Source organism: Dama dama, chromosome 29 (assembly GCF_033118175.1).
Source record: "Dama dama isolate Ldn47 chromosome 29, ASM3311817v1, whole genome shotgun sequence".
In the NCBI taxonomy this organism is placed as follows: Eukaryota; Metazoa; Chordata; class Mammalia; order Artiodactyla; family Cervidae; genus Dama; species Dama dama.
The window spans coordinates 44,417,501-44,430,337 of record NC_083709.1 but is presented as its reverse complement, the minus strand read 5'-3'; the positions used below and the strand labels follow the sequence as shown (position 1 = coordinate 44,430,337).

Here is a 12,837-nt window from a genome sequence, read left to right as displayed (position 1 = left end):
TTTACCTCACCATAGTATAAATATGAAATGTACCAAAGAGACAAAAAAAAAAAAAACCAACCCAAATACCTTATTGTTAAAATAGCTAGTGCTCTAATAAGGTACATATTTTTAAATGTGGGTATCTAGCATATTGACAAAGGGTAACAAAAACAATAAAAACAACAGCCAGAATTATAGTGGTAGTAAAACAAAACCAAATTCAAACAAGGAGTCTGATTTGTAAGTGCTACAGATATATTATTGACAAAAGTAGTACTTAATGCACAAGCACCTGCATAAATCTTACTCTCAACTGTCATTAAACATCAATAAGAAAAAGTTAAATTTTATTACAGTTGTATTTACAGCCATAGCTCCTTTACTCACTGCTAAAACAACCTAGAAAAAGCATTTAAATTTTTGTTATTGGAAATCAGTCTTTTCTAATTTCCCTATATTGACTTGTTTTTTTTTTTAATATCGACTTGTTGATCTATATTTAAAAGTAATGAAAGATTTAAAAATTCTGGAAATCTAAAGCACAATGTCTCTAAAATGTCATAGTTCTATAACAATTTTGCTTCTTCAAAATGCTTAAAGTTGATACCACTCATTAATATTTACTTAGTAAATACATATAATTATTTTCCTTTCAAAGACCTATACTATTAAGGTCTGCACATAAAAATCAGTACTTTTTCCAAGAATCTATTGAATGCATAGAAAAATTAGAGGTCAGATATGTTTTCTAAAGAAAGTTCAGAAAAAAGACATGCATTAGGATTTAACAGTTTTAGGATTGTCCCATTAGCATGAACAACATACAATATTTATTTCAGTGCACAGGTTTAAGATGTTAATTTATTACATTTCTTTAGAAGAGTTTTATTTGTACTTCTTTTGTAAAATATAGTTATCCTAAATTCTTATATAATTACATACATGAGAAAACTATAACAGACATCTTTTCCAAAGGTGTTTTTCCATAGCAGAGAGTTTTTTTCTAACATAACATAAATACTTCCCTTGTCAATGGCCATGCGGTCCATGTATTTCCTAGGTGAACTAGTCACAAGTAATTATAATGCCAGAAGGTAAAGCTATGGAAACTCTGGATGATTAATCCATACATTTAGAAAATAATCATTTTAACCAAAACTTTTTAATATTTAAAATCATTTAAAGATTATGTGATAGTTTCATCTGCACTAATATTCTTAATTAAGGGACTATATTACTGACTATAAATAGATACCCAAGAAAAAGATACACAAAAAGGCAAAGGTTGTCTGAGGAACTTACAAATAGCTGAGAAAAGAAGAGAATCAAAAGGCAAATGAGAAAAAGAAAGATATACCCATCTGAATTCAGAATTCGAAAGAAGAGCAAGGAGAGATAAGAAAGACTTCCTAAGTAAACAATGCAAAGACAGGAAAACAACAGAATTGAAAAAGACAAGAGAACTCTGCAAGAAAATTAGAGATACCAAGGGAATATTTCATGAAAAATAAGCACAATAAAGGAAAGAAACAGTATGGTCTTAACAGAAGAAGAAGATATTAAGAGGAGGTGGCAAGAATTCACAGAAAAACTAAACCAAAAAAGATCTTAATGACCTGGATAACCACGATGATGTGATCACACACCTAGAGTCAGACATCCTGGAGTGTAAAGTCAAGTGGGCCAGAGGAAGCATCACTACAAACAAAGCAAGTGGTGGTGATGGGATTCCAGCTGAGCTATTTCAAATCCTAAAAGATGATGCTGTGAAAGTGCTGTACTTAAAATGCGTTCAAATCTGGAAGACTCAGCAGTGGCAACAGGACTGGAAAAGGTCAGTTTTCATTCCAATCCCAAAGAAAGACAATGCCAAAGAATGTTCAAACTACCACACTATTGCACTCATTTCACAGGCTACTAAACTAATGCTCAAAATCTTCCAAGCGAGGCTTCAACAGTACGTGAATCGAGAACTTCCAGATGTTCAAGATGGATTTAGAAAGGCAGAGAAAGCAGAGGTCAAATTGCCAACATATGCTGAATCATAGAAAAAGCAACAGAATTAGAGGAAAAAAAAAAACCACTTCTACTTCATTGAAACACTAAAACCTTTGACTTTGTGAATCAAAACAAACTGTGGAAAATTCTTAAAGAGATGGGAATACCAGACTACTTTATACTTTACCTGCCCTCTGAGAAACTTGTACACAGGCCAAAAAGCAACAGTTAGAACCAGACATGGAACAAGGAACTGGTTCCAAATTGGGAAAGGAGTACGTCAAGGCTGTATATTGTCACCCTGCTTATTTAACTTCTATGCAGAGTACATCATGCAAAATGCTGGGCTGGATGAAGCACAAGCTGGAATCAAGATTTCTGGGAGACATATCAACTACCTCAGATTTGCAATGACACCACCCTGATGGCAGAAAGCAAAGAGGAACTAAAGAGCCTCTTGATGAAAGTGAAAGAGGAGAGTGAAAAAGCTGTCTTAAAACTCAACATTCAAAAAACTAAGATGATGGCATTTGGTACCATCACTTCATGGCCAAATAGAGGGGGAAACAATGGAAACAGTGACAGATTTTATTTTCTTGGGTTCGAAAATCACTGTAGATGGTGACTAGAGCCATGAAATTAAAATATGCTTGCTCCTTGGGAGAAAAGCTATGATAAACCTGAACAGCTTATTAAAAAGCAGAGACATTACTTTGCTGACAAAGGTCCGTGTAGTTACAGTCAAAGCTATGGTTTTGACAGCAGTCATGTACAGATGTGAGAGCTGGCCATAAAGAAGGTTGAGCATGGAATAATTGATGCTTTTGACCTGTGGTGTTAGAGAAGACTCTTGAAAGTCCCCTGGACTAAAAGGAGATCAAACCACTCAATCGTAAAGGAAATCAACCCAGAATATTTATTGGAAAGACTGATGCTGAAGTTCAAGCTCCAACAGTTTGGCCACCTGATACAAAGAGCTGACTCATTATAAAAGACCCTGATGCTGGGCAAGATTGAAGGCAGGAGGAGATGGGGATGCCAGAGGATGAGATGGTTGGATGGCATCACCGACTCAATGGACATGAGTTTGAGCAAGCTCTGGGAGATGGTGAAGAACAGGAAAGTCTGGTGTGCTGCAGTCCATGGGGTCACAAAGAGTCGGACACAACTAAGTGACTGAACAACAACAATAGATATTTTGATTGTCTATATTACTAGAAGTTACGAATTTACATCAACTCCATTTATATCAATATGTATGACAGTAATCTTAGAAAAAATCAAAAGTAATAATGTCCCTCTTAAGCTCACTTTATTTCTAAATACCGTTTCTGCAGAGTCTGATTGTAAACAAAAACAGGAATATTACTGTCAGGCAATTATAGGTAACATAATGAATGTACCTTTCAGATTAAGTAGACATACAATATATATCTCTCTGGATACAAAACTAAAATATATTTGAGAAGTTCATATAGATATATTACTGACCCATTAATTTTTGTAGGTTCGGAAAAGACAAAATATTAGTGAGAATAAACTTAAATTTTATATAACCTAACTAAAATAATATTTTATAATGGTTTTATGTTTTGCTGAGCAGTGGTTCTATGAATTAGCTAATCAAGAGCATCTCAGCATTAATTATATCAGAGCTAACATCATTGTATTTGGCAGGTGTCCACTAACATCAAATGGCCTTTGTTAATTAAGTCTGGAGAACAGATCAAATCATTGTGCCATTTTGGAAGGTTTTCTTAGCCTATGGATCTTGGCAGGCACAAGTCATCATGTCATTATATATCTTCTCAATCAATGGGTATTAAAATTACAACTATTATGGAAGATTCTTGGAAATACCTTAATGTAAAAAAAAAAAGTTAAACAGAAATTGATAACAGCTACTCTAATGCACCTGTGACCCATTCATCTAGATTTTTTTTAAGGTACAGAGTCCCTGGATCACATTAACTCAATTGCTCCTGTCACAATATTACCTTCACTCAGTAATGATTTATGTTACATTATGTCCCCTGGTAATACAGAAAATCAAAATATGGTCTATTGAAACATCAGTTCTATATCTTTCATTAAATTGTGACTGAAAGCATTACCGTCTGCCACTCCATGTTCTTAAGATAAGGATACTCATGATTCTCAAAGATACTTATGTTTTGGTTGAATTTAGTTTCAGAAACTATTTGGTTTCTTAGCTAAATCTTCCTGTCATAAGAAAAATGAAACACTTTGATATTCACACTAAAATTTGTCGTTAGAAAATTAAGAACCAGATTTAGTGATCAAGTATAATAACCTTTTATTAAAAAGGTATTCCTTTTACTTCTTTTAGATAAATATATATTTTTTCCTATCTAAATTGTTTAGTGTACCTCTGTACTGGGATAATCGAATAGCTATGGCAAGTATTTCAGAAGTAAATCATACTTAATTCTTGGATACAACATTTGAAACCCTGTATTTCCTGCCTCTGTTCAAAAACCTAGTAGGAACCAAAAAAATAAGACATTTGTAAATTATTAATTTAAAAGACAATGGTGCTTCAGCAAAAGAAACAAAAAAGAAAACAAAAAGACAACCCACCAGTTGGTATTAGGATAAGGAATAAGGCACTAGTCTCTAAAACTGACAAATAGTTCATGACGCTTAACAGTATCAAAACAACCCACTCAAAATGGGCAGAAGACCTAAATAAACATTTCTTCAAAGAAGAATACAGATGACCAACAGGGACATGAGAAGGTGTTCCATGTTGCTAATTATTAGAGAAATGCAAGCCAGAACCACAATGAGATATCACCTTACAGCAGCCAGAATGGCCACCATGAAAAAATCCACAAAGAATAAATGCCGGGGGAAGGTGTGGAGAAAAGGGAACCCTCCCATACTGTTGGTAGAATATACATTGGTACAGCAACGGTATGGAGTTTTCTTAAAAAATTAAAAAGAGAGCTTCCATATGACCCTGCAATCCCACTCCTGGGCCTATATCTGGAGAAAAACAAGATCCAAACAGATACATGTACACCAGGGTTCATGCAGCACTGTTTACAATACCTAATATCCAAGACATGGAAGCAACCTAAAGTCCATTGACAGAGGAATGGATAAAGAGACATGGTACATATGTACAATGGAATATAACCAGCCCATAAAAGGAATGAAATAATTCCATGTATAGCAACATGCATGAACCTAGAGAAGGTCCTACTACGTGAAGTAAGTGAGACAGAGAAAGAGAAATATCATAAGACATCCCTTAAACATGGAACCTAAAAAGAATGAATGAAAATGAATTGACAAAACGGAAACAGACTCAGAGTTGGAGAACAAGCCTACGGCTGACAGGGGTAAGGAAGCGGGGTGGGGGCAGTTAGGGAGTTTGGGATGGACATGGACTCACTGCTGTATTTAAAATGGATAACCGACAAGCACACACTGCATAGCACGTGAAACTGCTCAATGATATGTGGCAGCCTGGATGGGAGGGGAGTTCGGGGAGAGTGGATCCATGTGTAGGCATGGCTGAGTTCCTTCACCACTCACCTAAAACTATCACAACATTGTTTCTCAATCAGCTATACCCCAAGACCAAGTAAAAATTGTGAAAAGTAACAGAAAAGATAATGGTGCTTAAAAGAATCTAGAGTGTCCAGTTAATAACCTATGACCCAAAGGAAGTTACTGAATCTTTTTACCTTTACTGATCCTCAATTTACTTGAGATAATTCCACATCTATCTAAATGAGTAGGAAGAATTAATACACCCAGAAGCAGACTGCCCGGCATGCTAGTTATGGTGATGATGATGATTATATACAACTGAAGTTATAAAATATTTCTGTCCATTATCTAATTGATAGTCTTGTTACGGGTTGAAGAGTCTCCCACAAAAATTCATATGTTGAATTCCTAATACCAAGAACCTTATTAAGTGACCTTATTTGGAAATAAAATTACTGCAGATATAATTAGTCAGTATATTAGATGCAATTAGTTATTACCAGGGTTACATGGTATCATTAGGTTGGGCCCTAATCCATTATGACGGATGCCTTAACAAAAAGGGAAATTTGAACAGAGAAACATGCACCCAGGGAGAAGGCCATGAACAATGTAGGCAGAAATCACAGTGATGCTTCTACAAGCTGAGGAACAGCCAAGATTACCAGCAAACCAGCAAAAGCTAGGAGTGAGCCCCAGGGCCTCCCTCACAGCTCTCAGAGAGAACCAAGCCTGCTCACACTTGGTTCTCAAACTTCTAGTCACTACAACAAAAGATGATCCAATTTTGTTGTTTCAACCACCCAGGAAGTGGCATTTTGTACGGCAGCCTCAGGAAAATTAAGAAAAAATAACAAAAACTACTACCCCTAAACTCTATAAGGGGGTTATTACTTTAGATGAGAAAACTGAAGTTCAGAGAGATGAAGTAACTTCTCAAAGGTTATAGAGCTAAAAATGGAACTTATGGATTCAAACCTTGGTTCCATTACTCTAAGATCAGAGTTTCTTACAGTATAAAAGCTGAAAAATCTAAAAATCTAGAACTGGAGTATAGGTATATACTCTTTCTATATACTTTCTTATATCTTTAATGATTATTTAGCTGCTAGAAGAGTATAATAAAAAATAATCCCAACAGTTGACTATTTTCAGTCAAGAAAAAGAATGAGATTCACTGATTTCTACATTTTTCAATGAGAAACTTATGAAAAACTTACTCTATAATACTTTCATGCATATTAACATAACAAACACAGAAGAACTGTGAATACAGAAAAAGTCAAATCGAGACGATATATGGATGATTTTTAGCATAATTATGATAAAACACTTCTGCAGTTATCTTTTTGATATTTAAGTGATAAATCCATGAACAAACCAATAAGAACCAAATAACAGTATGAAAATAAAGGTAGGAGAGCTATAAACATACTAGATTTCTAGTAGCCAAGGTGAATATTAGCCACAAGATTCAGAAAGTCCACAGCATAAAAACAAGTCAATGGTTAAACGTAAGTTTATCGAGTTTTGACAGCTGAGAAAATGTATTAATTCATTCTCAGGATAACCCATGAGCTATGACTACAGATTATAGACACGATCTCCAATTATATGGTTCATATGTGGATTCTCAGAAACCAATGGCATGCCGCCAAGACAATCACAGATTAATGCAGGTTTGAAAGCGTCAGTCACTCAGTCGTGTCCAACTCTGCGATCCCATGGATTGTAGCCCATCAGGTGCCTTTGTCCATGGGGTTCTCCAGGCAAGAATACTGGAGTGGGTTGCCATTTCTTTCTCCAGGAGATCTTCCTGACCCAGGGACTGAACCTGGATCTCCCGCATTGCAGGCAGATTCTTTACCATCTGAGCCACCAGGAAGCCCCAATACATGTTTAAGAGACTCCAACACAATAAATAGCCACATGAACAGCTCTCAGATATTTAAGAATAAAATTAAAATGAAACCCACTGTGGTTTATTCCCGTGTATGTGTGTGCATGCTTAGTCAGGTCCAACCATTGGGACTGTAGCCCACCAGGCTCCTCTGCCCTTGGGATGTCCCAGGCAAAACTCATCCCATGACGAACTGATCAATTTGAATCTAAGACCACAGAAATCTGATATCCTCTTATAAAAATAAAACTACTAGAAGGACCAAGTTTTTCTTCATAAAATCATTGGTGTCTGCTCTAACATCCAGTAAAATGGGTGAATAAGGCCCCAAAGTTTGATCTCAGACATTGGTAACTGTCTTTACCTGTGAGCCCATACAAAGAAACAAAATGAAAAACATTAACAGAATGTTAATTTTTAAGCAAGCTGTTTCCTGGCAAATATAAGCTATTTAAATATCCAAGGCCTCCTGACAAATGTTTTTAACTTTAGTTTTAACTTTATCTTGAATTATCCACTCCTCCACAGATTAAATGAAAGGATCAATCCAAGAAGAAGATATAACAATTATAAATATATATGCACCCAACATAGGAGCACCGCAATATGTAAGGCAAATGCTAACAAGAATGAAAGGGGAAATTAACAATAACACAATAATAGTGGGAGACTTTAATACCCTACTCACAACTATGGATAGATCAACTAAACAGAAAATTAACAAGGAAACACAAACTTTAAATGACCCAATGGGCCAGCTAGACCTAATTGATATCTATAGGACATTTCACCCCAAAACAATCAATTTCACCTTTTTCTCAAGTGCACATGGAACCGTCTCCAGAATAGATCACATCCTGGGCCATAAATCGAGCCTTGGTAAAGTCAAAAAAATTGAAATCATTCCAGTCATCTTTTCTGACCACAATGCAGTAAGATTAGATCTCAATTACAGGAAAAAAAAAAAAAAACTTTTAAAAATTCCAACATATGGAGGCTAAATAACACGCTTCTGAATAACCAACAAATCATAGAAAAAAATCAAAAAAGAAATCAAAATATGCATAGAAACGAATGAAAATGAAAACACAACAACCCAAACCTATGGGACACTGTAAAAGCAGTGCTAAGGGGAAGGTTCATAGCAATACAGGCTTACCTCAAGAAACAAGAAAAAAGTCAAATAAATAACCTAACTCTACACCTAAAGCAACTAGAGAAGGAAGAAATGAAGAACCCCAGGGTTAGTAGAAGGAAAGAAACGTTAAAAATTAGGGCAGAAATAAATGCAAAAGAAACAAAAGAGACCATAGCAAAAATCAACAAAGCTAAACTTTGGTACTATTCTATCAGAGTTGCTAATATAAAGAGGCACGGTTCTTCTATTCTCTAAATGCTGCATGGTGGGTGCATTTATCCATCTCTTGTAGAAAGGCTTCAAGTCATTTGGATACAAAAAGAAAGGATGCTACATATAGGGGTAGAAGAGTAAGAGTTACAGACCATTAGGTATAAGCTATAAAGGTACACTGCACAACACGGGGAATATTTAGCCACTATTTTATAATAACCATAAATGGAGCATTACCTTTAAAAATTGTGAATCACTATATGGTACACTTGAAACCTATGTAATATTGTAGAGCAACCATATTTCAATTAAAAAAAAAAGATGTTAAATACATCCTCTTTTCAAAGGACTGTATTATTTATAGTCTTTCAGTATCCATGCCTGTTCCTTTTCATATGCCTGAACTCCTTACTTAGAAACTCCAAATCTCAAAAACTCAAACTTCTACTATCTTTAATCTTTGTTTTTGCCCCTGCCATTTCTTAGCGCCAACTCGTCTCCTCCACCCCACTCCCCACTCAGAACCAGACCTACCTCCTGTCTGAGTAATGACTTGAATGTCACTTGAAAGAGGACCATCTCCAATTGAGGTAAAAGCCAGGACTTTGACAGAATACGTTTTCTGGGGCACTAAGTTGCCTATAGTAGTGATCTGGCTGTCAGCTACATTGTGTTTCATCCAGTTGTTGACATGCTGAGTGGGATCCATTGTATAATAAACTCTGTATCCTTGGATCTGTCCGTTTGGCTCTTCAGGCTCCTTCCACTGTACCAGAATGGTGGTGGAACTCAGCATCCGCGCCTGGACGTCCCGCGGGGCGCTGGACGGGGCTTGCTCTGAGGTCTGCGTCAGCACGGGTTCACTGGGAGGCCCCCGCCCAATGTTGTTGACAGCAACCACCCTGAACTCATAATCCGAGTAGGGGCTCAGTCCGGCGACACTGTAGCGTGTCGTTGCCACTCCGTCAATTTCTTTGTAAGGTTCCTCAGAATTTTTAGGTTTATGCTGAATGATGTAGTAAGAGACAGGCTCAGGGTTCCCGGAGTCCCATGTCAGGGTGATGCTTGTAGCTGTGCTCTCAGTCACGACAGGAGTTCCTGGAGGTTTGGGTAAGGCTTGAGGGAGAAAAGAAGGCCGTGAACACCCATCCTCTTCACGATATCACAAGATTCCATAACTCTAGTATTAGAATGATGGGATTGTGTATCTAGCGAAGATTTAATTAGGTGAAATCATAGCAAAGTACAGTTTTCTAAGTGGTCAGGATGTACAGTAAGACATGTGTAGGTGACAAACCCCAGATGACTAGAAGTGGATTATATAGCATTGCATTTTTGGGCTGATAACGAAATTCACCACTTATTATCTATGAGATTCTGGATACATTGCTTAATTTCAGTTTGCTTTAGTTTTCTCATGTGAAAAATAGGAAAAAATGTATTACTGGAATTGTACAGTTGGGTAACTGTATTTCATGAGTTTGTGGTAAAGATTAATGAGCTAATCCAGTAATGCTCTTAGAATGTATCCGTCACCTTGAGAAAACAGTGGTTCCAATCATTGCAATTATTATAACCAAAAGCTTGGCCAATGAGACTCTTGCTTCAAAAAAATGATACAACTAAATACTAATAAACACTGAAAAGAGCAAAATTTTAAATATAATGAAATGGTATTCAATTGCTATAAAAGTATTCATTTTGTTTTCAAGATGTATGACATAGACAACAGTATTATAATTTTTTAAATAAATTATCTAACCAATAATTTTAAGGTAACAAAGAATAATAATTTCAAATTAATCAATTTCAAATTCATGCTTTTTTACTTAATATTCAAAATATGTTGAAGGAACTAAATTAAAGCCTATCCACAAGTCTCTTTTTTAAATATTTTATTGTCACAATATGTATTCTATATCCAATATCAGTAATATCATATTACAGCTACATGAAAAACATTTCAATTAAATCCATATTTTAGAAATCTTGTTCATTTTTTAAGAAGAAAAGCACAACTCAAAATGCTACTAACTAAGAATAAAAGCCATCTACGCTGGTGGCCTCATAGTCAAGCACCTCACCTGGACAGTGATTCAGAAAGGTAGCGGTATTAGGGAAGACAGGAGAATTTCACAAGCTGATTTTTTAGAGAAAACTCAGAAAGTAACCCTCCTATGAACAGTTCTTTAGTACTCTTCTTTCCTTTTCAACTTAAAGAAAATACAACACTCCTTACAACGGTAACTCTTCAAGAATAACAAACTTGTACTTAATCACTGTTACACCAACAATACCTAGAACACTGTCTAGACCTGAGTAGGTTTTTAACAAGCATTGAGAAATGACCACCTGAATAAATGAGTCCTTTCTCTCTTTAAGGTGCTTTTAGTTTCGATTCACTTTTTGCCATCAAGTTTCACCCTCATGTTTTATTAATTATGTTGGAGGAGGAGGGGGTAGGGAAGTAGTGAGAGTCAGGAAAACAAAGATAAGAAATTGAACAAGATATTAGTTTAATGTGACTCCTGCTTTTGCATTCTTGAAGGTCTTTAGTAAATCTTCAAATATTTAAAGCTGACATGGTTAGTATGGGAAAGGTGATTCAATATTTGCATACGACTCTAAGAACCATGGAATGATAATATTTGGCCAAGGGATTTTATGGAAAATAATAATAAAAAGACAATTGTTTAAATATTCTGGTCTGGCATTTTGCAAGAAAGCGGATAATCTGAATTTTCCCTAGATGCTTTTCTATATTCTTGAGGCAAGTAAAAATATTGCTAATTAAAGATGTGTGTTTACTGATATTTAACAGATACTCTCAGTTACACTAAGCGATGCTGATTATACAGTACAGGTTTTGTGTCTATAATAGTATGTTTAGTACAGTAATTATATGTAATGAAACATTACTATTAGTATTTTAAATGATTAATTATTGAAAACAGTGTGTACCTTGTTCTTTTGTCACATTATTGATTTTATATGGTATATAGTAAGTATGTATATTTGGTCAAAGGTATGACACTGATTACAATATGTGTGGTCCATTTTTTTTTTTTTGGGTCACAATTCCTAGAAGGGGAAGATGATTTGTGTTCATTTTGCAATAGTTCCAGACATTTGCAAGAATCTAAAGTTACTCTCATACTGACTCATTTTAGGAAAGTTTTCTAAAATTATATAAATACTGTGTAAAAAGAGTTGGTTCCCTCACATATTCATTTCCCCTACTTTGATTCAAAAGTAACCAAGGCATATATTTCTTTGGTTAGAGTCAGTACCCTTATTTCAAGAAAAAAATAATTGTTGAGCACTTCACCTACACAAGGTGAGAGATGAAGCTAAAACAGAATATAATCACACTTGCATTTTGCATTTTAATGGCAGGGTCTATCAAAAATTTAAAGCATCTATTATTAGACCATGTTGATTTCAACTCTTTTTTTTTTTTTTTTTGTCTTCTGGGATTTTGAGCATTTATTAACACTTACTTGGATTTTTCTGTTATGTACCTCTTCTCAAGGTTCTGGATGAATATAAAACCTGTACACATCATCCCAACCATTACAGCTGAGCATGTTAAGCATTCCTCATCCTGCCCTGTTAGTGCCTGAGCCTGGCTACCACTTAAATATTTTGATAATTATCATGACTTAGGTTGTCAATACTTTTAAGAGAGAATCTGCCTACCTAGAAGATATGTGTATCTAACGTGATACCACAAATAAGATTGGGCTATGATATGTGAAACACTGACCAATGAACTGATTCATTTTAGGATTCCAAGAACAGACTTTGTAGAGGCATTAGTCAGTTGATGTGAGGGTACCCAGATCTTCCAAGCATGAACTACTGAGCATACCTTTGACAGTGATCTGTGCTATTGCTTCAATGACACCCAGTGTCGACATAGCTACACAGGTGTAATTTGCTGACTGTCTTACATCATTCAGTTCTAGGACATTTCTTCCTATTGGCATATCATCTTCAGGTGTCAGATCTTCTGCCCCCAACATCCACTTCACATAAGGCATTGGTGACCCCACAGCCACACAGGTGATATTAACACTTCCAC

The 12,837-nt window shown here is 35.6% G+C and overlaps 1 protein-coding gene across 18 annotated transcripts in view; it reads right to left on the bottom strand.

Annotated features, from left to right (window-relative positions):
• PTPRD (protein tyrosine phosphatase receptor type D) overlaps positions 1 to 12,837 on the bottom strand; it is a 541,446-nt gene that overhangs the window by 199,666 nt on the left and 328,943 nt on the right. For all 18 annotated transcript variants that reach the window (XM_061132759.1, XM_061132767.1, XM_061132761.1 and 15 more), the window contains exons 7-8: positions 12,625 to 12,837; positions 9,288 to 9,869 (exon numbers count right to left, since the gene is read on the bottom strand). The exon at positions 12,625 to 12,837 is cut by the window's right edge and continues 57 nt beyond it. In XM_061132759.1, coding sequence (XP_060988742.1) covers positions 9,288 to 9,869; positions 12,625 to 12,837 — 795 coding nt within the window. The remainder of the gene's footprint in view (positions 1 to 9,287; positions 9,870 to 12,624) is intronic.